The following is a 26,983-nucleotide window of genomic DNA, read 5'->3' as shown; positions in this document are numbered from 1 at the left end:
GCTTCTGGTGTCCAGTGTCCAATGCCACGCGCATGGCTGATGTAAGGGTAAAAACACTTATAAACTGCATATATTCTTTGAAGTATCATCAGAACTGTGGGACATTAAAAATAGCAGTCTGTACTTTAGACATGCTTTTTGAATTACAGCATTAAGTGCAGAGTCGGCATCCAAATAAATATACCGATGTAGGAAGTAAAACATAGTATTAAAACTGCATTAAACTGGTTGAGGTAATTCAGTGGAGATATTAGCCTTTAAAGTCTATTATCGTTTTATCCTAACTCTAGTTTTAGCAAATTGGGTTTGTACACTGTGCTGTAAGAACAGCATTTTGCAACAAACCGTTTTCCACAGCACCAGCTATTATGTATCTAGTAATTTGATAGAATTGTAAAATGCTTTTAACCGACTGCAGGTGAGGGGCAGAGACTCGTTTCTTCCATAGAACTATGCGACTAGTCGCAGAAACTAAACACAGGACTAAAAATGGCTCTTTTTGACAAGTCTTGGCAACCAGCTCCAGAAACTGGTACCATGGGACGAAAAAAAGACTCCGTTTACGAAGTCTTTATAAGGGGAACAAATTCAATAGTTTGGAAAGGTCATTTTGGATAAAAAGGTGGTGATGCTATGCATTTAGCAGATCTGCCAGGTTAGTGGCAACTTAAAATTTGTCCCAATGACCGGAGTTGCCGTTTGCTTACGTTGTAAGCAAGAGGATTGGGTATACTTCAGAGCATGACCAGTGCATCATTGTTATGAAAGGTGTTTATCATAGGGTTAGTCGTGCTATAATAGCACTGTCAGGCCCAGTGAAGAAAGCAATGGCAAACTACCTCACTCATCTTGCCTACTATGCCTCATTTTGGTGCTGCCATTGGTTTTGTATATTTTTTAACTGCAGAGCCTTTGGTGGTGCTATTTGAGAAATCAACCAGCCTCTGGGCTGATGACTGAACAGACAGATCAATGCACTGTGCTGAACAACCAAGATTAATAAAAAGCTTTTTTAAAGGGGCCTAACATCTAGGTCATCGACCCCTAATGGTATGAAATGAGAAAATGAAATGACAAATTAAAAGCCCAAAAACATCCGCTGACCACAATTCAAAACGTGAGGACGAAGAATGAATGGATGGATATGAATTTAAAACGATCGGTGGAACTGACCCACAGTGCCTCACATGCACAGAAGCTGATTTAGAACAATAGTATTACTGACCAAGGGACTGCTTCTATAGCACAATACTGAATCAATGATACTTGTAGTTGAAAGGGGTCCAAAATCCAAGTCAGCAGTCCCTCACAATGGTACTTATTGCTAGGAAAGTAGAACCATGGCATTTGTCATGTTGCGGTACTAATCAAGAGTAGCGTAGACTCTTGGTATTCCACACATTATGGGGCTACTAACAGGTAATGTAATTAACATATGTATTACAGACTTACACGGTTTTGCACATTGCGGCACTATTTACAGGGAACACAAACCTATGGTGTTCATCACATAAGGGTACTAACCACAGGGACTCTTGCTATCCCGTGTTGTTCCTCATATATTGAGGTACTAATCAGAGGCAAGCCAGAACCATGGGTTCCCTCATCCCATGGTTTCGCTCATATAGTGCTACCAATCACATGTAGGGGAGAGTGGGGCAGTTTCATACACATTCTACCTATTAAGACTTAAGAAGATTTAGTGGCTGTATTTTGGAATCTAAATGGCTAAAAACAAGTGTTACACAAACATTGTTATATTAGAAACAAGTTGGACTTACGTAATTACTCATTTAGTTAATTCCTATAAAACAATTTAAAAATATTTATAAACATGTAATTTGTATGAAAGTACCCCAATATGGGGCAGTATCATACATTGCAGGGGCACTTTCATACATGTTCTACAATATTGACAAAACATGCTTTTATACATACAAAACCACCACTAGCCTATCCTAAATTGAATTCAGTCAGATCTACAGAAAAAGTTAAGGAAATTGCTCGAGCTGTACCTCCAACCATGGTAGGCTGTGGAAGTTTAGTGTAAACATCAGCCCAAGAAATTTCACTGACATCTTTCTTTTCATGGAAAACAAATTTCTTTTTATAATTTGTACGTGAAAAGTTTGAGAAACTCTGAATCATTCATTTTCTCATCAACTTGACAAACAAAGTATTTCTTGCAAACTCAACCAGAACACAAGTCATTAAGCTCAATATTACTGCTTCTATCAAGCAGCGGTAAGCAACATCTTGGTCACTAAACTCAAGTTCACTTTCACCACTTGTTACAGCAACACTTTCTTCACTGCTTGAAGAAGTGAAGCCTACAGATTCCTTGCCAGATTTAAACAATTTTCGTCTAGGGAGATTCGAGGATGTCATCTTGTTTGGCTTTCTTTTCGTTTTATTCTTAAGCTTCATCATTTCCTCCAATCTTTCTTTTTCAGGAGTGGTGGTAGTCAGAATTCTTGACTTTCCTTTAGCTCATCCAGTGTCTTTAAGTGTTATAGGATTTGCTTTGGGGTAAGGGTGGATATATTCTGGGGGTAATTGTAGGTTTTTGAGGGTTGCCTTGGAATTGGGTGTTGGCGTGGAAGTGGGTATGTTACTGGATGGTTCTTGGACATGACTTTCTTGCCCTGAAGGTGCAGATGATCCCATTAAATCTTCCTCATGATGGGCAGGATCTGAAGATGTAGAAATTTTTGTGCAATCCTGTGGAGGGCTTGGGAGATCTGTTGTCAAAGATGCAGCAAAGTCTTTGTCAGTAAAGACAAAACGATTTGGAGACCAAAGTCCAGTCTTCCTGAATGAAGACACAATGTTGATCTTGAAAAATGACTGACTGAATGGTACATTTGTCAGTTATGGTATGTTATAAATTGATATGGTCCTTCCTGGATTTTCATAGATCCATGTATTAAATGCTTGCCTGCATCTGGTCTTAAATGGACCAAATTTGTCGAACAAGACAAGTACGATATCATCCTTAGAAGACTTGCATATCTTTTGGAGATGCTTGATGATTTCAAGAAAAGATGTTCCTGCAATCCAGCCACTAGGCCTAAGAGCCCCAATTATATCCTTTTGGCTTTAAAAATAGATATAAGGGGGTGTATGGAAGTGCCCCAAACCATTGTATGAAAGTGCCCCATAGGCAGTTATTTTACTAATCTTGCCATGTGGCTTTTCATAAGTTATGGAGACTACTGTAACTTATACATAAGTTGCAGTGAAGACTGTAGTATGATGTGAAACATGTTTCAGAATCAAACACAGTGAATCAAAAGACTTACCTAACTATTTCACAGTATGAAGATTTTTTAAAAAATCACCAAAATTAAACTTTTCAGCACAGCTTCTCGTCAACAGATGCTATGATGCTACAACTTGCACAGGAAGTAGATGAAGTCAAAAGGAGTTAATAAGAATAAAAAAGGTGGCACACTCTACCCTTAAAGGTGGGAAAATTAAAACTGTATGAAACTGCCCCTGTATGAAACTGCCCCACTTTCCCCTACTGTAAAAGCCATCGCGCTCTCTGTTCCTACTAATCACAAGCCTATTTGGCACCCAAAATAGTGGTACTATGCGTAAGTAAAAGCGACCCATGGTGTTCCTCGCGTGGTGGTACTAATTACAAGCAGTTTCATGGTTCTAATTTGATCCCTTGGTCGCCCCTTTTAGTTGCCTCTTACGACTGGCAGGGGATACCGCGGGTGAATTCTTCGTCTGCACCCCCCACCCACAGGGGGTTGCGGGTTTAGTCCGCGAGAGGTATTTTATTACCCTCAAGTCTGCTGGCAAGCCGGTTAGGACCCCCCTATCCGCCACGTGGGAGTATCACCTCTCCACCTGCTATGCCAGTGTAGTAGGTTCGTGACATCCAAAAAGAAGTCTAGGAACTGCATGAAACAGAACTGCCATCTCATCCAGCACAGTCCAAATGTGCCTTCTAAGGCTGGTTCTGATTCATTACAACTCTTGGAGGAAATCAATATAATCTTGACATTTGAAACATCTGTGCGCAGTGCTGCACCTTCAAATCCTAGTGTTTGTACCAATACGGACGAGGGAAAAATCATTGAAAATAATTTTTGTTTTGGTGCTATTGCGATAAGGTATGGATAAAATAGCCTACTTTTTATAATAAAGACTTCAAAACCATCTTAACTGTAAGTACGACTACTCTTTTGGAAGGCATTAGAAATGTTCATGGATAAAAAAATAAGCTCCAAGATTTCTGGCATACTGTATACTAACTAATCAAATACTGTGATGTGAGACATATGTAAGTATTATCTAGTGTATCTTCCTACTGCCTCAAACAATTGAGTACGCATGCTACTCCAAGTACGACAAGACTAATTTTGAATAGTCTTCTGATGTACCTTCCAAAAGTTTAACATTAATCTGCAAATAACTTGTGTGTGTGTAATTTACTTATACCATTCTTGCATGTGTAATTTACTTATACCATTGTTAAGTATAACCAAAATCAAGTAATACATGCAGAGCATATCAATTTACCAGGGCCATGCTTCTAACATGCAAGTTATGTGAAGGTTGAAATGATGTAAAAATCTGGAAAGCCAAGAGCAGAAAAACATTTTTCCTTTGCAGGCATTTACAGAGATTCACATTGAAAATATTACTCACGGATCTTCTTCAAACATGTTGACAAATTTTCTGCAATGGAAATGCACAATGAGAGGACAATTAAAAAACAATTTAATTATATTTTTCTATGTTCCAAAAACATGTGTAATAATAAACATTAGACCAAACTGTTAAACTATCCACACTTCTTGTTTTGACAACATACTCTGAATATTATTCTGAGCATCAGTATCTGAAACACTGAAATAATACAATAATTTGTTACTTTGTACATTGAAACATTCCTTTCTAGTAAGAGATTGCAACAATTATTAACAATGAAGTATAATTCACAATAACTATTTTATAATGCCAAACATCCTCTACACACTTAAATTATAATAGTATTCAGCTGTACAAATGGACTCCCTTCCCACCCCTTGAACAATCTTAAATGTAGCAAGCAATCTTACTTTACAAGGTTAAGGTCAATGAGAGTTTAACGTGGAATCTTAATCGCAGGGTCACTACTGCATTAGAACCGCAGCAGAATTTGTGAGAAGCCCGAGGCTATCTCACCCCTCTGAAATGTTAAACGCCTGAAGAGCCAGATTTCAGACCATTCTACTGCAGTTGAACGCAATCCGAATTCTACTGACAATTATAAACTCAAAACTTCACAGGAAAACTCAGCTGAATTCCTTTATAGTAACATTGTGATTTTCTTGTTTTGAGGTTGAGGAACGTAACTACAATGTCACCAACCCCAGCATTATCACTGAAATCCGTCTGTGGGTGGAGTAGTAGAGTAACACCCGAGGTAGTTCGGCCCCATGGTGTAGGGGGCAACGCGACCGCCTGTCATCCAGCGGCCCTGGGTTCGATTCCCGGCTGGGTCAGGGGGTTTTTGGTTGTAAATGATTAATATCCCTGGCCTGTTTGTGTCGTCCTTAACATTCCTTTCCTCACATTCAACACTCTTACAATTCCTCCACTCCAATTACACGCAAGTTCATATCACATTGTGCATAGGTCGATGCCCTGAACAACACCCAAGGTATACCTTGCCTGTCATAAGAGGGGACTAATAATACTATTTGCTTTACGTCCCACTAACTACTTTTACGGTTTTCGGAGACGAGGTGCCGGAATTTAGTCCCTCAGTTCTTTTTACGTGCCAGTAAATCTACCGACACGAGACTGACGTATTTGAGCACCTTCAAATACCACCGGACTGAGCCAAGATCGAACCTGCCAAGTTGGGGTCAGAAGGCCAGCGCCTCAACCGTCTGAGCCACTCAGCCCGGCAAGGGGGCTAAAAGAGGCCCAGAGGCTCTTAACTTGGGGAGCGTGGGTTGGCGACCAAGGGGCCGTTAGCTGAGCGCTGGTATTGCTTCCACTTGTGTCAAGCTCCTCACTTTAATCTATCCTACCCGGCACTTCCCTTGGTTAATTCTTTTCCGACTCCGGTTACGGAAGACTGGTGCAAATATTGAAGTGTAATTTTTTTCTGTGATCATGTTACATAGACGATGGTTGCCCAGTTCTTCCTCTTAAAACAATCACCACCACTACCACCACCACCACTGCAACGGATACAAGTGACTGCACACAATTAGAATGATTATCTCTAATTTCTTCGACGCTCATGAGGACCGAAGAACCCAGCGTGAAGTGACAACTCTTTAAAAGCACATCCGCATCAGCGTAGCAGCCCGGACGCTGCCATTCCCATCAGTAACGTCACAGTCGATCAGTGACCGCAGTCGACACGTGGAGAAGCGGTGGCAGAAGCTAAAGGAAGATTTTACAAAAAAAACATCTCAAATCTTTTAAATGCATAGCGCCTCGCCTTATCCCATACCTTCGTTACGTAGCGCGTTCCAGTGGAGACAATTAGCATTATTAGCCTTTAGAAGAGGATATTGACTAATGTCGGCAGAGACGTAATTTGGAGGGGGGGGGGGTATAAAACCAAATTTTCGTAATATTACAGAAATACATAATTCCCAAGTAGGCCTACGTTTTTCGTAACCGGTACCGTTACTCTGTTTAAGCTCAATGAAACTAATCGTTGCAAGATTGCGTAGGCTACCGTACCTTTATTATATTGATATAATTTGTATTAATGTTCAATTTTACCTCCCCCTATTTCTAGTAAAAAATGTCTAATAAGACCCGAAAAAGTGCTGACTAATGGGCGCCGAACGCCACGGACTGCGGTGGTTCTGCATGACTGTTCCGTTGATCAGATGTTCAGATTACCTACCGTACGCGTATACCGGTACGCCGAACGGTGGAGACAGTGGCGGAGGTGATTGTTTTAAGAGGAAGTACAACTAGGCAACCATTCTCTTAACATTTATCAGAGAGAAAAATGGAAAGGATCCGACATTCCGAAAATGAAGGTATCAGCCAAAGAAAGACAAGGGCTACGAAGGGCATGAAAATAAAAGGCTCCTTAGGCCTATAGTGCTGTAACACCGTCAGGGTAGGAAAGAAACAAGAGTTAACCAAGGGACGTCGGACAGGATAGATGAAAGTGAGGAGCCTGGCACCCACAGGGAGGTGCGGTGGAGAGAGTGTTTGGTTACGGTACCGTGTGTTCTAGTGTACCGTTTGTCTCGTGCGTCTCCTGTAGTTCTATTTAATGGCTGTTCTGATTAGCTGCATTCTTCAATTTTTTTAATAGCTAAATGGTAAGCAAACTCTCGGCTGCATTTATTTTATTGGGTTTAATATGTGCCAGTTTGCTTAATGTTTATTACAACATTTAAGACAATTTTTTTATCTTTATGTAGAAACTTTCTTCAGAATTCACTTAATTGTGCTTGTAAATAAAAAGGTAGGCCGATATAACATTTGTTAACTTTTAAGCCACTGTCGGCTCTACAAGAAATTTCACGGAGTGACTGCCAGCGGTAGACGAGCCTCTATTAAAAACATGGGGCATATGCATTTATTTGAACCGATTTTACTCAGAAGAGTTCTAATGCAATGTGACGCAAAGCCCCCTCGGTCCAGCAATGTGGCCTACGAAAATTCAGTGAAGAACAGGCCACTTTAAGTTCTACGATCTTTTATTGTTCAATCACTGCACGGAGATAGCAGAGAAATTTGGATTTAGCGCAGCAGAGTTGCCAAGAAAAGGCAATCCGGCGAAAATTGGTGGGAATAAAACAATTTGAGACTACTACAAAGCTACAATGCTGTTTCCTGTTATTAACATGCTTAAGAGATAGAGGCAAGAAAATAACTTCGATGTTCTCAACCATTTAAGACAAGTTCTAAATGGAAGCGAAGTAGACATGGCCAGAGTAAAATATGATTGTAAATTTTACACTTTCGGCAGCGGTTTGTTTTACAAAATGGAAGAATCCAAATATATCAAAGAAAAAGCTCACGCTTTTGTATAGAAGCGTACTGTATTTGAAAATTGTGTTCACTCATATATATATAAATTTACACAATGACTTCAGCAACCTGTGAGGTATTTTTCATGCTTGCGGGGTTTAAAAACATACTGGAGGAACACGATCGCCTAGGAGAGGTTATCTTCTTTGGCTTTTTGTGTATCTAAAGGAGTACTGATGTTGCCTTTTCAAAAGTAATGACTTCAATTTAAACCGAAAAGACGACTTGTGTAAAAGTATGATATGAGATCAGATTATGTAAAATAAAAGTTTTGTTTTTTGTCCGTATGCTTGATTCTTACTTTCACGGACAATAACAGGCCAAGCAACAGATAGGCCTATATTTGAATTGGGTTTACTTTAATTTTGTGGGAATGTTATTTACTTTACAGAGGTTTGGTTATTAAAGTTAACATATTATTAAAGGAAAGAATATTAGGAATAATTTTGTGGTCACAAAATTCCCGGAATTCCCTGCCCCCACCCCCATGCTAAAATTACGCCCATGAAGGTCTACTAATATTTGTAGAGTGAAAATCTAGCGCAGGTGGGAAAATTAAACTGATAACGGAATGTATCTAGGATATATATAGCCCCAGCATTTACCTGGTGTGAGAATGGGGAAAGCAAAGAACCATCTTCAAGGCTGCCGGCAGTGGGGGTTCAAACCCACTATCTCCCGAATGCAAGTTCACAGTTTACGTAACCCAAACCACGCAGATAGAGATTAAAATATGTACAGCAGAAGACAAAAATTTGTTGAACCGGTAAGGGAGGAAATTGACAATTTTCAAATTACACTTCAATATTTGCACCAGTCTTCCGTAACCGGCATGTAATATCCAGACAGAAAAGAAAACGCCATAAAGGCCTTTCATGAAAAACCCGTTTCAATTTGGTGTTTGTTTCCATCATTTTAAACTTCGATTCCACTATGTGCATGCTGAATTAAAAAGGTGTGTCTTATTAGGGAATTGTATTAGTCTAAGTTACATTTTTATTCTGCGAGGTCTAGATCAGTCCGCACCAGATTTTCCTGTTAAGGCATTTCAGTAAACCGTACTGCCAGCGACTCACCGCAGTGTCAGGCGGCTGTTCATTAACCTGGCATCCCTTCGGGGACCAACAGCTTCGGGCAGAAGAGTCCCCTTTGGGTGAGTGATGGGCCCACAGAGGAAATGCCACTGGAACTTGTCTTGTCCGCGGTCAGTAACTTACCCAGCACTGGACTTGGGCCGAAGAGGACTTCCTAGCAGTGCCGAAAGACTAAAAACTGGGTAGACAATGGCAGAGTTTTATCAACGAAACGGCCGTGTAACTGCGACACTCTCCAACCTTCTATGTGTTAGCGAGGCATTCAAACAAACACCACCTCTGGTACACAGGCATATATTCATTTTCAAACACTTGCGATGAAACTATCAGAACACTAGATTTATAAAAGTATAGAATAGTACCCAGGACATTCTCCATTAGCAAAATCCTAGGATTATCACAGAAGAAACCCTACTAATATTACACACATTGCAATTGCCATTCTTCCACAGATTCAGTACACTTACCAGCCATAAGGTAGTGATTGCTTTAAAGAGTAAAACAGTTTTGTCAGTCCTTTTAACACTAACGATAGGAGATAGAGCTGAGATTCCTCGAAGAATGAGGGTATCTATTACAGCTATTCAAGAGAAGTGCAAAATGTGAAAACTTAATTGCCAGGCACCAGTGGAAGCAAGTACCGGTAAGTCAAGATAATGCTACCGGTATTAGTGTTACGTCCACTACGGTTTTCTGAGGCGCAGTAATGTCTGAATTTTATCTCGCAGGAGTTCTTTAACGCGTTAGTAAATGTACCGACACGAGGCCGACTTATGAGCACTTTCAAATATCACCGGACAGAGCTCATAATGCCAGCGCTCTACCACCTGAGCTACTCAGCCGAGGTACAGTTCATAAAAATATTCTTAAGTGTAACCAGATTCTGGTCAACTGAAACGGCTTAACGTAAACTAGGATGCAAGCTGAAAATAATCGTGAATTGAAACCAGCATTTTACGGGTAACTCACACGAACTCTTCTAGTCTTCACATTACACTAACGTAGGAACTCTACGCAGGCTCACACTTATCAAATAGCCGACATACGTACAACAACGAAACCCATCAAGAACGCACATTCTGGGGTACAGAATAAATAACAGGGACACTGGTCGTCCATCACCCCTTTATCGTGACCAATTCTCGCATGAGAAACCGGACTACTAAGGTATCTTTATGGACATTTGAAATTATGACTGACTAGAAGGGAAAACTTGGAAAGGAACTTAATTTTACCAGCATTCTCATCTGATTACGTACGGAAAACTCTGGACAAGAAATGGCTATCGTGGCCGTGGATCAAGATACTGTCTTCCGGCGTATCAGCCTGCCGGCCCCGTGGTGTAGTAGTAGCGTGCCTTCCTCTTACCCGGAGGCCTCAGGTTCGATTCCCGGCCAGGTCAGGGATTTTTACTTGGATCTGAGGGCTGGTTCAAGGTCCACTCAGCCTAAATGATCAGCTAGCTGACAGATAGCGGCCCCGGTCTAGAAAGCCAAGAATAACGGCCGAGAGGATTCGTCGTGCTTACCATAGGACACCTCGTAATCTGCAGGCCTTCGGGCAAGTTGCCATCCCGCACAACATACTAAGCATTGTTTTTATTCTGAATCATATGTATACTGTATGTGAATTATATTACTGAACTGAACAACATCAGTTTAATTAACAGACTTATACGTGACCTGCAAGAAAAAGCACCTCGACTTAGCAACAATGAATAGGCCTACCAACAGTCCTTATGAGGACCAACTAATTCGTAAACTTATTTTATCAATTAGAATCTGCCAGCTTAACACAGGGAATTAGCAGAGCTAAAAGAATGCATTTATCCACAATTCTTCGTGAAATCGAAGTTTATGTTTTACTTCAAGAGACTCATGCCGACAACGAGATCCAGCTTAAAAGAGGAAGAATTTATGGGTATGATCTTGTTTGTATTCCATACATCCACAATATGGTTCTGCAACATAGGCCTACATCAGAAATATCGAAAATGTCAAATTAGCAGAGGAGAATTGTTCCAATGAAATTTCAATAATAACCACACTAACTGGAATTACTCTTCGAACAACCAAAATGGGGAAGACTTTGTAGAATTGATAAAAACAATATGCGTCTATTTGATGGAAAAGATCGTGATACCTACGGATCAGCTAGATGGCATAAAAATTCCAATCTTTGTATTGTCACAACTGATGCTAAATGAATCCCTCCTCCATTCACATGAAATATTCTGACGAGTTCCCCCCCCCCAGTCAGCATCGCCCCGTAATAGCTGAAACTGGGTTCAAAATTAAAGTGATCAGAACAATACCTCGTCCTCGATGGAACTTTCAGAAGGAAGACTGGGGAAAGTTTGCAACTCAGCTTGATAATGTGGTCAGGTGGATTCCACTAGAAGCAAATCGGTACAAGCGATTAGTTAAAGCTGTACATGCCACTGCTACGAAGTTCACACCAAGAGGCTATCGAAAGGATTACATTCCAGGATGGAGCCAGGAATGTGATCGATTATACTAAAAATCCCTTCCAAATAGAGAGAATGAAACTGCAGATGACCTTCTCCAGCAACTTGGAAATGCCCGTAGAGAAGTGGTTCGAGCTTGTTGAAAATATGAACTTTACACACAAGCAGGAAAGCCTGGAGCCTTGTCAGGAAACCTTGACAACTGTTCCGTGATTGAAAAGGAAGCTAAGATTCATCCAAATACAATTGCTAAAAGAATAGTAACAATATCTAAATAATACTCAGATATTTATACACAAAGGATTAATAAAGAATTCCATATCCTCAAAAAGAAGTAAAAGATTCAACAAACTTTGCATGCCCCATTTACTGTAGAAGTAGAAAAAGATCAACGAATGAAGACAGGTAAAGCTGTCGGAGAAGATGGAATTTGATCAGAATTCCCTAACTTCTCTGGTAAGAATACCAAGCAATGGTTAGCAAAGTTAGTCATATCTTGACTACTGGAATTCTGTAAGGAATTCAAGAAGACCAAGAACACAGCATTACGAAAACCTAAGCCAGGTGACAAACCAGAATGCTACCGTCCAATAGCATCATTAAGCTGCTGTTTCAAACCGTTTGAAAGACTTTTGCAATCTTATTGTTCCAACAATACTGGATGCAATCCATGAAGAGCAAGCAAGCTGGCTTTAGACCTGATAGAAGCTGTTAAGATAAAATATTGGCACTGACCACCTACAATGAATTATTACAAAAAGCTAAATGTATCAGCAGCATTCACAGACCTGTGTGTAGCACATGCCACTGTTTGGAGGAAAGTACTTACAGTGAATGTAAAAAGTATTCGTACGACCCCAGTTTTCGCGAGTAAAATCAGCCCTCCACTCCCTGGTAACGACGTTGTGCATACTGCTGTCGCTCTGACGTATCCCATTCACTCTTTTCGACTCAAATATTGGACACCGAGTGCATTCACACGTCAGAATGGGGCAAAAGAGTCTGGAAACTACACCCAGCGAACGAAAAGCCATCCACCTTCACAACAAGGAATGGTCGCTCAAAAGTATCGAGCGCTTTTCCGAGACAAAAAGCTACAATAAGCCTAAAACTGGACGTCCCCGGGCCCTGACCCAAGCAGACAGGCGCTTCATCTTCCGAGAAGTGAAGAAAAAACCGCGATGCAGTGCCCCGGAAATTGTTGCTGAGCTGGAACGGCGAGGTGCTAGTGCGAGCGAGTCGACAGTGCGGAAATGCCAATGGACATCCACGGACGTTGGGGACGTAAGAAGTTTTATGTGAAAAAGGTTTATCGTCCGAAACGGCTACGCTTTGCCACGGAGCACCGAAACGCAGGTCTAGGTCTTCAAAAGGACTGTCTGGACTTATGACAGCAAGTACATCTTTGGGTCAGACGGGAGCCTCCCAAGTGTGGCGGCAACCGAACACCGAGCTACAACAGCGGAACCCGATTGCTACTGTGAAACACGGGGGTGGTTCAGTGGGGGAGTATGAATGCTAAGGGAGTGGAAAATTTTCATTTCATCGAAGGCAAGATGGACCATCGAATATACATCAATACTTTGAAGCAAAATTTGCCTGCCAGTGTTGATAAAATGGGACTGGGAAGCGATGATCTTTTTCAACAGGACAATGATCCGAAACAAGAAGCTAAATATACCCAGCTCTGGTTGTTCAACACTACGAAAAGCTTTGAAACCCCTCCCCATTCCCCTGATCTAAACCCAATTTAACATTTATGGCTCTACCATGCAACAAAAATTAGGTCTAGACGAATTTCAAACATGAAATTTACAAAATGCTCTCAACAGGAATGGGAGAAAATACCTCCTTCCTTCCGTGCAAATTTAGTAAAATCAATGCCCAATCGCATCCAAGCTGTCCTAGCCGCCAAGGGCAATCCTACAAAATATTTATTTTCCACGGACTGATGGAGAAATGTACAGAAGACAGGGGTCGTATGAACATTTTTTGTTGATCCCAAAGATATGTTTCTTACATTTTTACAAGTTTGACAATGTTTTATTTTCATATTGTTTACGGAATGAATAAAGATATTTGAATATTACACGAATGATTTTCAATCCATAAACCTACATAAACGTATGAAAAATTCACTACTGTCTAAAATATGTGGGGTCGTACGAATAGTATATTTACATACTTGTAAACATAGTACCCTGCAGGAAAGTAGTAAACGTAAGTTTTCTGTGCAAGAGATTGTTCACAGTATATCTGAATAACAAAAACCAGCAGGCAGTTCAAACTAAGCAACGGTCTGGCACGAGGATCTGTTCTTGCACAACTCTTCTTCAACCTTTATTTGCACAACATGCCGCAAACCTCCAGCAGGAAATCTGGGTAAGCTGACGACTAGACCATAACCACACATCGATCCTTTACTGTGACTGAGGGAACACTGACGACTGATCTGGCCATACTGGCTATTTCAAAAAATGGGGACTACCCCAATGACAAAATCTGAAGCTTCTTCCATCTGGGTAACAAGTCTAATGACGTACAGCTTCACCACAATAGACACGCTAAATATCTGAATGTGACACTGGACAGATCCTTGACCTACCGTCAACGCCTTTTTCAGACTTCAGCTAAACCAACGGCCACTTTATGGGGCGCTCAAGCAAATTTACTCCGGACGACTGTACTTGGCCTAGTTTACTCCGTGGCTGAATATTGTGTGTCAACTATGCTCAATAGCTATCATGTTAAGAAGACTGACGTCCAGTTAAACCGGATTATGAGGCTGATATCTGGGACCATTTAATCCACCCTAGTTTACTGGTTACCAACTCTGATATTGCTTCTCCACATCTTGGGACACAAAACAGCTGAATCCGAGAACATAAGTGTGCCCAACCCAGTTATCAATCAATGCTGATATTTCAGATCATATATTCCATCACCGAATAGCTTCAAGAAACCCACAAATATCAATAGGATTGATTCACTCAGTGAACAACTTCAAGTTACAACAGAAATGGAATGAACAAAGGTCCACCAAGGTATCTCAATAATAGCAACGTGTCAAATAGCATAATAAGAGGCCCCCAGTGTTCCAAGCTACCCAGTCAGTTATGGGCCCGATTAAACCGGATACGCACATATCAAGGATGCTGTGCTGTATTGGCATATAAATAAGGGTGGAAACCATCAGCTGCCAGTGACTGTGGGTTATGAGTGTTATGACAATCTACCACATCGCCTTTGAGTGTCCTATCAGGAGCTACCTAGGCGGGAGACAAGATTTTATTGACGCGACACCCGATTTACTTGAATGGCTCAAGAACCTTGACTAATTTATAAGGGCTGCTGGAAAGTAACCATTATGAACTTTATTCATTGTTTATTCCCTATTGTGTGTAAGTCGTACGATAAACAATAAATGTTATGATTTTATAAGAATATATTTTATATCATCACCATCATCAGAGTAATAGGTTCAGGTATTTTCATCCCCGATTACTTATGTGCAAAAATGAAGGGAACTTTAAAATCACTTCTGCCCACACGTAAGAAACGTACTACTTAATTCAACACTTGTCAGAAAGAAGGAAAATAAAACTTTCTGCCCGTATTTCAATAAGCAGTGGTGTATCTACCAAGTAGATTAGCTAGGAATTTCAAGTACCGAATACAGGCCATAATCACGGACTGGTCCGAACTTTGAAACGTTTCTCATGGTCTTTGCCTTTTGATATCTCGACCCCATTCGTGGAAGAGTACGCTGGTTCACAGTACAAATCTCAAACTCGATAACATTAATGTGAAATAATACACAGCGTTACGCAATGAAAATAGCTCCAGGAACATGGTAGTCCAATCAGATACTCATCCAATGGGCGGCGAGAGGACACTAGCTATCTTTTTTGCCTCAATGTTGTATACTGGAATGCCCGTGCAGGGGCGTCACGTGGAGGAGCGAGAATCTGGCCTTGGAGCCTTCATTAACAGCTCTGAACAAAGCGAGGACATGGGCTTTACTACATTATCTGTGCACACGCCATCTTACTAACTTTTAGGAATGAAATGTTTGAAGGTGAATATTCGTGTCTATAAAACTAACCTTATAATTGTGTAACATGAAAGACCTAATACACCCACCCCTATAGTTTATTTTTTTAAACTGGAAGTTAATAATAATAAAAATATTATTATTATTAATATTATTATTACTATTATTAATAAAAAAAAATAGTATTACAGAAACAAGTTCCCAATAGACACCAACGACCGTAGCAGCACAATCATGGAGATCTCTTGGTTAATACACCGAGGTTTATATACGCTTTGCCAATAAAATTGTGTATCTGTATGTTTTAAGAAAGTTTAGACGACATTCGCTACAAATTGTCTAACTCCACAAGTTATTTTTCTAACCTCAAAACGACGGCAGTTTATTTTGCAAAGCATTTTATATTAAAGATAACTGCGAAAAATGTTATCACGAAAAAACACTGTTCTTGAGGTATACAAAGTTCGACGCTAAATCTTTCGTACGCGCGTCCGTTTTGTGTGTGTGTGTGTGGCGGAAAGTGTAGGGAAAGTTTCTTCGCAATATCATGAGAAACTTCGTAAATATAACATTTTCGTAAATATCAAGTTCCACTTTGTCATGTTGAGAAATATCTCAAGTTACGTTTAGAATATAGACAGAATTCTGAATGTTTACTTTGCATGGATATTTCATGTTACGTTACGAAATACGAATCGCTCCCTAGTCGAATCTTTTATTGCGCACTTATTCGCAGATGCGAAGATAGTCAAATTAAATCATAATCAAAGTTTCTTTTTAATGTTACACAAGGCCAAATTTTAAAATGTAATTTAGTATATATCTATATTGTCACACTAGAGAAATTTTCCACAAAGAACTTGCAGGACTATCCATGCAATGACTTCCCCTCCCTCTCTATGAACGGCTGTAGCTCACCAGGAATCATCTCTTAAGGCATTCCTCTATTATCCCCGTAGAGTGCTTTACATGTCTGCACATTCCTTGACCAGTCCGGTATCTTTAGTTGTGCCCATTATGTCTGTTGATGGAAACCAGGCACTTCAGCAGACGGATTGTCGATTAGTTCAGCCTCCAGCCATTCTCGTGCTAATTCCACTTTAGGTAGAATTCACTTTCCAGCAGTTTTATACGCCGGTGTTCTGGACCTTAGCCGCTTTCCAGATGAAGACGCCGGGCTGAGTGGCTCAGACGGTGAAGGCGCTGGCCTTCTAACCCCAACTTGGCAGATTCTCAAATACGATAGCCCCGTGTCGGTAGATTTACTGGCACGTTAAAGAACTTCTGCGGGACTAAATTCCGGCACCTCGGCGTCTCCGAAGAGAAAAAGTAGTTAGTGGGACGTAAAGTACATTTTTATTATTATTATTATTATTATTATTATTATTATTATTATTATTATCAGATGAAGACAATGTCAGTACTCAACCAACCTGTGCGATTATTGCAAAGCCCAGCAGGTGACCAGTATTCTGCTAGGCAATAAGTAACTAGGAATTTTACGTGAAAAATTTTGGTTAAAAAAGGTGAAAATGTTATAAATATTCAAACACGCCAAAACCAATTTTACATCATATAAAAGGATACACATTTCACACATGTTATCTGTTAAAAATATGCTTAAAACAAATCCCAGAACACAATGTTATTAAAATCACATGTCCAGAAAACTGCCAAAACACGTAACATTTCATTTTTATAAGTCTCGATTGAGTAAGCGGTGTGAGCGAATGTGCTGAGTGATTGCTGAAGTGTGGGGATTACGTTGGAGCTTTATCGAGTGACAATTGGAAGTTGGCAGTGCAGGAGGAAGAAGAAATCGGAATTGTGTATGAGGATGAAGGGAGAGAAAATAGGGAAGATGGCAGGGTTGCTGGTGGCGGTGGTGATGGTAGCGCTGCTTATAGTAGGGTGTGTGGAGATAAACCCAGGGCCTGGTCCAATTGGTGCCCTAGGGTGGGAAGAGATTGAGGCGTTAAAAGACTTGCTGAGGGAAGCGTGTCAGAAGGCCAATTAAAGGAAATAGAGAAAACTCCAAGGGGCTAAAGGACTTAAGGCAGTGCGTTAAGAATGAGGTGGAAGAGGTAAAAGAAAAAGTAACGAGGCGGAGATGAAAAAATGCGAAAGAAAGTTCAGTTGCTGGAGGGAAAAGTGGCGAAACTGAAGAGAAGTAGCGGACGGAAACCAGCAACGAAGGAAGAATATTTTCATATATGGAGTAGAAGCTGCGAAAGAAGATAAGGTGACACTATAAGGCGGTTGAGAAGATACAGAACAGAATGAAGATAAACTTTGAGGTGGATATTGACGGGGTCCAGAGAGTGGAAAGAGTGAAAGGGGAAGATGGCACACTAATATCTACCCTGATGGCAGACATTGTCCTAAGGAACACTGGGAACCTAATGGAAGAGAAGATATGGATGAAACAGGATATATGCAGTGAAGCGAGCAGAGATTTTAAAGTGAGACATGTGGAGAGCGAGGCAACAAGGGCTGAAAGCGTTCATTAGGGGTCAACAGTTGGTGGTGGGGAACGGAAGATTGTCAAGAGAATGGTCGGCTGATAAGTTGCTGGAAATGGACAAAAACTATCTACAGGCTGTTATGCAACCGGGAGCGGAAGGTGTAAGAAGAGAAGAGGGGGGTTCGGCTGGTGATGACGGGATAATGACCGACGGTGAGGGGAGGAGTTAAGTCCAGCGCGAAGAGTCAGCAGAGAAGACCGCAGGGGACACGAAGAGGCTGATCAACGTGCGGAGAGGTTGGAGCAACAGTGCGACACCGGTAAGTGCTGTGGTGGTGGGGGAAGAGAGAAGCCAGAGAGAGGTAACTAGTGGGGTTAGAAGTGTAAGTCTAAAGGATCTGTGGGGGGAAGAAAAGCAAAGGGCAGGATGAGAGGGGGATCAAAGAAATTGCTACGACGTCAAAAAAGGTAGAGAGCAGTGAGGAAAGAGAAGGAATGCGGAGAACTAGAAGCAAAAAGACTGATTATGCTTGTTTAAAGGGCCTAACATATGGACTGATATGAATTTAAAACTATCAGTGGAGCCGACCCGCAATGCCTCAGTCACAGGAACTGACGTAAAACAATTGTATTACTGGCCAAGGGAATGCTTCTATAGAAAATACTGAATCGATGATGTTTGCAGTCTAAAGGGGTCCATAATACAGGTCATCGGACCCTCAGTGGTACTTATCGGTAGGAAAGTAGAACCGTAGTATTTGTCATGGTGCGGTACTAATCATAAGTAGCGTAGACTCGCGGTATTCCACACATTATGGTACTACTCATAGGTAATAAAATTCGCACATGTAATACAGACCTATGGTGCAGTGGCGTATGGTGGTATCAAAACGTGGGCTACCACTAGACTTAGGTTACCCCTTTTCGATAATTGGTTTAGGGAACGTCAAGCCTTAAGCGATTTGAGCTGCAACCAATAGCCAACGGAGAAGCCTGCTGTGTTGTCAAGGCTGCTTCACAAGCTACTGCCAATACTCAACACCTGATCAATCGAGTTGGTAGCCTAAGGTTTAGCAAATTGAAGTCCAGCTTCGAGGCTAAATGGATAGAATGCTTGCCTTTGGTCCGACGGCCCCGGTTCAATTTTCAGAATCAACCCCTCATACTGTTCATTCCCATGGCTTGGGGACTGGGTGTTTATGACGTCTTCGCCATGCATTTTATCCTCATTAGGCCACCACCAATCCTATACAGATGCCATGCATTATTATTATTATTATTATTATTATTATTATTATTATTATTATTATTATTATTATTATTATTATTATTAACATCATCGTTAAATAACAATGTTTAATTTTATAGCGGCTGTACCCATCGTTCGCTGGTTAATCATCTTCCTCGGAAGATCAGTGGTGGTGTCCGACCCACGATCATGGGTTCGATTTCAACCAACAGAAGAGAACACTACACCTCAAAAATTGCATTTCATTTTAGCAGATCTACTTATAAAAATAAAACTATATTACTCTTATAACAGCAGGACTGCAGCGTCTTCCTACAAGGATGTAGAAGTAAACGCGAGTGACATACCAGCATTCCGTTAACTTTATAATTAAGTCAGAGGGATGAGGTGAGGAAGTATATACGATTATTAACGCATGCTGGATAGCAGTGGCGTTCTGACGGACCGATGCCTAGCACACTTAAGCCCCCCCACGGTCCCCGCGCCTGTAGGTACACAGCAGCAAGCCGCGTGAGGCGAGTCGAGGGGAGAAGGACAAGAGTCTGGGCTGCAATATCAGTCACCGAAGCCTTGTTCTCAGAAATACGTGCGATGTCTTTCCTTATTGCTTTCAAGGTTTGCAAATTGAACAATGTGTCAGATACTTACAATATAATGTGCTTTAGATTTCCATCGCTCGCATTTGAGGTTTGGGCTTTACTGATAACCTTGGTAGCCCTCAGTATACGCCACTGCTATGGTGTTTCGCACATTGCGGCGCCATTTACAGGCAACGCAAACCTATGGTTTTCATCACATAAGTGTACTAACCACAGGGACTTACTATCCCGTGGTGTTCCTTATACAGTGGGTACTAATCATACGCAAGGCAGAACCATGGTGTCGCTCACCCATGGTGTCGCTAATATAGTGGTACTAATCACAGGTACTGTAAAAGCCTGACCGCACGGTGCCCCTGCGTGCTACTAATCACAAACCTATTTGGTACCTAACAGTGGTACTACGCGAAAGTAAAAGCGACCCATGGTGTTCCCTGCGTGGTGGTACTAAGCACAAGTAGTTTCATGGTTCTAATTCAATCATCCCTTGGTCGCCCCTTTTAGTCGCCACTTACGACAGGCAGGGGATACCGTGGGTGTATTATTCGTCTGCGTCCCCCACCCACAGGGGGTTGTGTGTTTGGTCCGCGAGAGGTATTTCCCTCAAGTCCGCTGGCAAGGACCCCCCCCCTTTCCGTCGCCTGGGAGTATCACCTCTCCCCCTGCTACGCCAGTGAAGTAGGTTGGTGATAAAAAGACTAATACCGTGAATGTAAATATAAATAAGGGTGAGAAAAGGGGTGGAAAGAGAGTAGCAGGTAACTAGGATGTAAGATAGGCTTTGTAGATATTGAAGGGGTAGTAAGTTGGGTAATGTAGAAGTAGGTAAGATGGAGAGCTTCGATATAGTGGCTCTCCTAGAGGCATGGCTCGAAGAAGGGAAGAATTTAACATGGAAGGAATTCGTGGTAAAGAATAAAATTAGGAAGAAGCAGCAGGGAAGGAGGGGAAGAAATCCAGGGGTTATATCGTTAATAGTTAAAGAAGAGTTAAGTGATCGAATTGTAGAAATATAGAATGAGATGGAAGAGGTAATATGGGTTAGGTTTAAGTTGGCGGGAGGAGAGATTAAGGCGTGATTGGGTTTTATATACAATCCACCAAGGGGCTAGATATGAGAATGATTTTTTTGAAAGATTGGAGGAAACAAATATAATTAGCGGGAAGTACGAAGAGGATGATTTTGTTAGGGGACTGGAAAGCGAGAATAGCGAGCTTCAGCCCAGAGTATGGTGAAGAGAACTGGAGTAAAGATGGGATGTAGAAGTGAAGATAAAGGGAGGAACAGCTACGGGCAGAAATTCTAGAATTATGTGGGGTGAGCCACTTTTACATTCTGAATGGGTGGTGGAAGGGTGATAAGGAAAAATGACATTACGAATGAGGGAAGAAGTGATTGACTTTGTAACTAGTTCGGAAGATATGTTAGATAGAATAAGCAGGATTGAGGTGGTTGATTGGGTAGAATCACATCATTCCCCGGTATATGTAATCTTGAATAGGAGTGGGATAGTGAAAGGAGGGGGGGGGGAAAGGTCGCCGAGTTCCAAAGTATATATGGACAGAGGAGGGTAAAGCGAAGTTAAACTACCTTGGAGATACAGAATTTCAGATTAGGGTAGGGGTCGATGTAGCGGTTGAGGGCAATAATACTGATAGGGCTTTAGAGTTACGAGCATCCTATTAGGAGAGTGGCGGTGGAGAAAGCATGCAGGGAGACGATTAGAGGAGAGGGATGGTACAATAAAGAGTAAGGAGAAGAGGAAGTTAGTGATGAGAGCGTTAGACAAGTACAAGAAGTATGCAGGGAGGGGTTAAAGGGAACAGTTTTTCAGGTTGAGAAAATTTAAGAAAATGCTAGTAGAGAGGAAAAAGGCAAGGCAGAAGGCCCAAAGAGAAGCGTTTAACAGGGAGTGTAAAGACGGAAGGAGAGAAGGTGTGGGTGAGGGTTCATAAAATTAAAAGGGACGGAAGTAGAGCTTCAAAACCTAAACTTGCGTATGGAACATGGGTGAAGTACTTCCAGGAACTATTGCGGGAGAAGGAAGGGTGGGTAAGGGCATAAGGAGGCTATGAGGTTGAGAGAGGGATAGAGAGGTGTAGTCAGGAGTTGGATAAAATAATAAGTAAGGAGGTGGTGGAAGTGATAAGTGAATTAAAGAACAAGACTGTGGGAGGGGAGAATGAGATAAATGTTTATTGGAAGGAAGTAGCAAAAATAGAGAGTTTGGTTACATTTCTAAACAAGGTATTCGAAGGGGCGAAATTCCCGAAAGAACGGCAGAAGGGAATCATATGTCCTATCTATAAAAACAAAGATAATTTAATGATTGCGATAATAGATAAATATGTGAGAAAAGGCTCCAGAGTGTTTATAGCTGCTACAGACTTTCAGAAGGTGTTCGACACAGTGAGCAGGGAGGCCTTGTTTGAAATACTGGGGAGGGTAGGGGATAACAGAGCGATTAAAAGCATATATGAAAAAGGCTATTGTAGCATTAAGGTGGAGGAGGGAGTGGTTAGTGGACTGATTGAATCTAAATTTGGGCTGAAACAGGGATATAAATTGTCGCCATTCTTTTCCTATTGTTTATTATTGGCGTATTAGTGCCATGGGGAGGGAAATTAGGTATGTCCAGTTCTACGGGTACAAGAGATTCCAGGGTTGATTTTTGCTGATGTATTATTGTTGACAGTCTAGCCTAAGCAAGCAACGGGTGCGGACGTGCTGAATAACGAGTGCCGAGCCGTATCGGGCCGCGATTGGGATATGGCAATGGAGAACGAAAAATATAACCAAACAAACGGAGTGGATAGATATATGGGAAAGATGGGATAAGCGGTTATGGTGGCTGCGGTGATAACTGCTCCTGGTTATCAGGGGGGGGGATCAAACCCCGGCCCGAATGCTAGTGGCAGCTTCAGTTGGGAAGACACAGAAGATTAGGGAGGTGGTGAAGGAAATGGTCAAAGAATTTGGTATATCTGATCAGTTTAAAGAGACAAGAAAAGAACAGAAAGATCATGTAAGAACAAGTTAAGGAATACGGAGACTTGAAGTGGATACAAAGAAAAAACCTAAGAATCAATTACCAAGGTGAGAAGTAATGAGAACGAAATAGCAATGCTAAGAGAGAAAGTGAAAAATCTGGAAGGTGTCGAAACTAAAGAAGCAGAAACCAGCAGTCAGGAACGCATGAAGGAATGCATATTTATATATGGTGTGAAGGAAGATAAAGAAAGCAAAGTGGACATAATCTAAAGTGGTGGGCGTAATCCAGAGTAAAATTAAAATCAATTTCAGTGAAGTAGACCTAGACGACGCCGAAAAGGTAGGTAAAGCTAGAGATCATAGACCAATAAAAAAGTTATTATCGACCCTGATGGACATAGTGTTAAGAAATGCGGGAAATCTCCAAGGAGAAAACAACTGGGTCAAGACGGACATGGGAAGAGAAGTGAAAACGTGAAAATTTTAAAAAAACATTCAGTGAGAGCCGGACATCAAGGACTGCGGGCACACATAAGGGGTCAAAAGCTGGTGGTTTCCAATGGCAGATGTAATCGAGTGTGGCCAGTGACAAAACTGCAAGCAATGGAGGAGAAACTCAAGAAGGAAGAAGCCTTTGGTGACAAGACAAGAGGGAGAGCAGGCTGCAGACCGGAGGGACGAGACGAGGTAAGAGTGACCAGTGCAGTGCGGAAGCAGAAGAGCTCGGGAGGTGGAGGAGGCGGGAGTCTCAAGAAGCGCCAATGGCGGCGTGCAGTGGACAAGTGCATAACAAAGGTGAAGGTTCTAGGGACGAAATGAAAGAAAGAGAAGCTATGATTAAAGGGAGAAGTATGAGTTTAAGAGACCTGTGGGTTAAAAAAATGAAGCCACGGAAGACAAAGAGGGCAAAGAACGCACCAAAATACCAAGAAAAGAGGTAACTAAGGTAGAAGGTGAGAGGGCCATAGTAACGAGAAGCAAAAATAAGGGACAAAATGGAGACGGGCGGGAGGGCAAGTTTTAAGTAAATTGGAAGATAGGGTTTATAAATACCACAGGGGGGAATAGTAGTGTTAATTAAGGAAGAGATTAGTGAACTAGTAGAGGAATCTGCCACCCGGGCGACTGCCCTAAATGCAGATAAGTATTGATTGACTGATCATGACTGATCTAGAAAATGAGCTGGAAGAATGGTTTGGCTTAGGTTTAATATGGGAAAAGAAAAAAAGGCAGATTAAAGCTTGGCTTGTACCCACTGTCACCCTAAGAGCTCCTTATATGCAAATAACATTCTTTGAGGATGTATTATTGGAAATTAATATTCTAAGGGGGATTTTTTTGCTAGGGACTTTACGTCGCACCGACACAGATAGGTCTTATGGCGACGGTGGCCTTAACGTACAGCCCCAGCATTTGCCTGGTGTGAAAATGGGAAACCACGGAAAACCATCTTCAGGGCTGCCGACAGTGGGGTTCAAACCCACTATCTCCCGGATGCGAGCGCACAGCTGCGCGCCCCTAACCGCACGGCCAACTCGCCCGGTAAATTATTGAATTAGCAGAAACATATCCTAGGACTTCAGTTCTAGTGACTATGCATATGCAGAGCCTTTCTTGAGCAGCTGATCCTGTGTTTAAATTTCTCAACTAAGTCACATACACTGACAGAACATGAAGTCCACCAAGAAGGAGTTGTGCTAGATAAACTAAATTCGGGAAGCATATTTGCACACGCGAAAGATAATGCCTATTCATACTTGCGCGCTAGTTGACAAAGTGTGCACGAGTTAACCAAGCTAGAAGCCTTCTTACATGGGCCTGTGGTCGAACCAAATAAGAATGTAACACTGCATTTCTTACTTATTGTATTGAATAGGTTGAACCACAATTTCTTGTTTCAATTTAATTGTGATACAGTTCAATACGGAACATTATTATATCTTTATCTTTAAATAAATACTGGACTTACAGAGTTTACGGTCTGCGGAGCAATTTCCCTTGAAAGCAGGAGCACTCATCGTAATCCCAAGAATCTTGACAGTGGATTTGTATGTCAGACTGGCGATTGTACTGCAATTCATCCACAATATTCAAGAGTGCGTTTTCCAACTGCGTAACGCTCGTCCTCATATTGTTGCTGTCACCCAACGTGCTCTACAGAGTGTTTATCAGTTGCCTTGGCCTGCAAGATCACCAGACCCTTTGCCCATTGAACACATATCCAAATCCAGCATCATCCATTACCAGCATTAACCGCTGCAACAGTGCAACAGGCGTGGAACTCCATCCAAAAAATGACATACAGCACCTGTACGACACAATGCATGTATGTTTGCATGCTTGCATTCAAAATTGTGGCGGCTACATCGGTTATTAATGTACCACCATGTTGCATGTCTTCTCGTGCATAGCTGGACCCTGTGACCTGGAAACCTTCATCAAATGATAAGACAGTTGCATAGGCCTAGTCTAAATTGCATTCCTCTAAACTAATGTCTTTTTGGTGCTGGGATTTCAGTATCTGTCCGTGTATCTGAGCATGACTTGAAATTTCTTCCGGGAGCTCTGTCATTAATGTACACTGTCTTACAAATCGTTTTGTAGATTTTTAAATGAAAATAATTTCAAATGTCTTGCAAAGTGTACATTATGATCCCCTTGCTACAGTATTTCAAAAGGTACGAAATTCTGACTTAATCCTGTAAAGTTGTTAAGCTAATGACTTTTATGAGAAAGATGAACAAAAGGAAACTTTTCTATTTAAACAGCATTTGTGGGATGTTTTTGCTAGTGGTTTAACGTCACACAAACACATCGAATCATGGATCATGGGAGACTACTGGCAAAATTGAGTGCAATTAGACTAGACAAAAGGGTGACTGAATGGGTTGCTATATTTCTAGAAAATAGATCTCAGAATTAGAGTAGGCGAAGCTTTATCTGACCCTGCAACAATTAAGAGGGGAATTCCTCAAGGCAGTATTATTGGACCTTTATGTTTTCTTATATATAAATGATTTGAGTAAAGGAGTGGAATCAGAGGTAAGGCTTTTTGCGGATGATGTTTTCTATAGAGTAATAAGTTACAAGATTGTGAGCAACTGCAAACTGGATAATGTGAGATGGACAGTAGGCAATGGTATGATGATAAAAGGTGTTAAAAGTCAGGTTGTGAGTTTCACAAATAGGAAACGTCCTCTGAGTGTTAATTACTGTGTTGAAGGGGTGAAAGTTCCTTTTGGGGATCATTATAAGTATCTGGGTGTTAATATAAGGAAAGATCTTCATTGGGGTAATCACATAAATGGGATTGTAAATAAAGGATACAGATCTCTGCACATGGTTATGAGGGTGTTTAGGGGTTGTAGCAAGGATGTAAAGGAGAGGCTTATAAGTCTCTGATAAGACCCCAACTAGAGTATGGTTCCAGTGTATGGGACCCTCACCAGGATTACTTTATTCAACAACTGGAAAAAATCCAAAGAAAAGCAGCTCGATTTCTTCTGGGTGATTTCCGACAAAAGAGTAGCGTTACAAAAATGTTGCAAATTTTGGGCTGGGAAGAACTGGGAGAAAGACGAGCTGCTCGACTGAGTGGTATGTTCCGAGCTGTCAGCGGAGAAATGGCGTGGAATGACATTAGACGAATAAGTTTGAGTGGCGTCTTTAAAAGTAGGAAAGATCAAAATATGAAGATAACGTTGGAATACAAGAGGGCGAAATGGGGCAAATATTCATTTATAAGAAGGGGAGTTAGGGATTGGAGTAACTTACTAAGGGAGATGTTCAATAAATTTCCAATGTCATTGAAATCATTTAAGAAAAGGCTAGGAAAACAACAGATAGGGAATCTGCCACCTGGACGACTGCCCTAAATGCAGATGAGTATTGATTGATCGACAAAAATAAAGGGTGGATGAAGGACAAAGATAAGGCTTTATGTACAATGCAGGATGATCGATGACTTACACTTGATAGCTCAATGCAAGAAATAGAAGTTGGAAGCTTTTGAGCGATAGTAATGAAGAGATCTTTAAACAAGGAG

General features: G+C 41.3%; 2 protein-coding genes across 8 annotated transcripts in view; one reads left to right on the top strand and one right to left on the bottom strand.

Moving 5' to 3' along the window:
- The window catches only part of Acsl (Acyl-CoA synthetase long-chain), a 273,218-nt gene that overhangs the window by 109,585 nt on the left and 136,650 nt on the right, over window positions 1–26,983 (bottom strand). For 4 of the 7 annotated variants that reach the window (XM_067151294.2, XM_067151293.2, XM_067151295.2 and 1 more), the window contains one exon: window positions 4,666–4,695. The exons of the other annotated variants lie outside the window; for them this stretch is intronic. In XM_067151294.2, the coding sequence (XP_067007395.2) occupies window positions 4,666–4,682 (17 nt within the window). In that variant the 5' untranslated portion in view covers window positions 4,683–4,695. The remainder of the gene's footprint in view (window positions 1–4,665; window positions 4,696–26,983) is intronic. 7 annotated transcript variants of the gene reach the window in all.
- Window positions 18,324–26,983, top strand: part of icln (chloride nucleotide-sensitive channel icln) — a 246,224-nt gene continuing 237,564 nt past the window's right edge. Inside the window, exon 1 of the mRNA XM_067151300.2 lies at window positions 18,324–18,418. The gene's annotated coding sequence lies outside the window, so the exon portion shown is untranslated. The remainder of the gene's footprint in view (window positions 18,419–26,983) is intronic.

This window comes from Anabrus simplex, chromosome 7 (assembly GCF_040414725.1).
Source record: "Anabrus simplex isolate iqAnaSimp1 chromosome 7, ASM4041472v1, whole genome shotgun sequence".
NCBI classification, from domain to species: Eukaryota; Metazoa; Arthropoda; class Insecta; order Orthoptera; family Tettigoniidae; genus Anabrus; species Anabrus simplex.
This window is presented reverse-complemented; position numbering and strand designations above follow the sequence as displayed.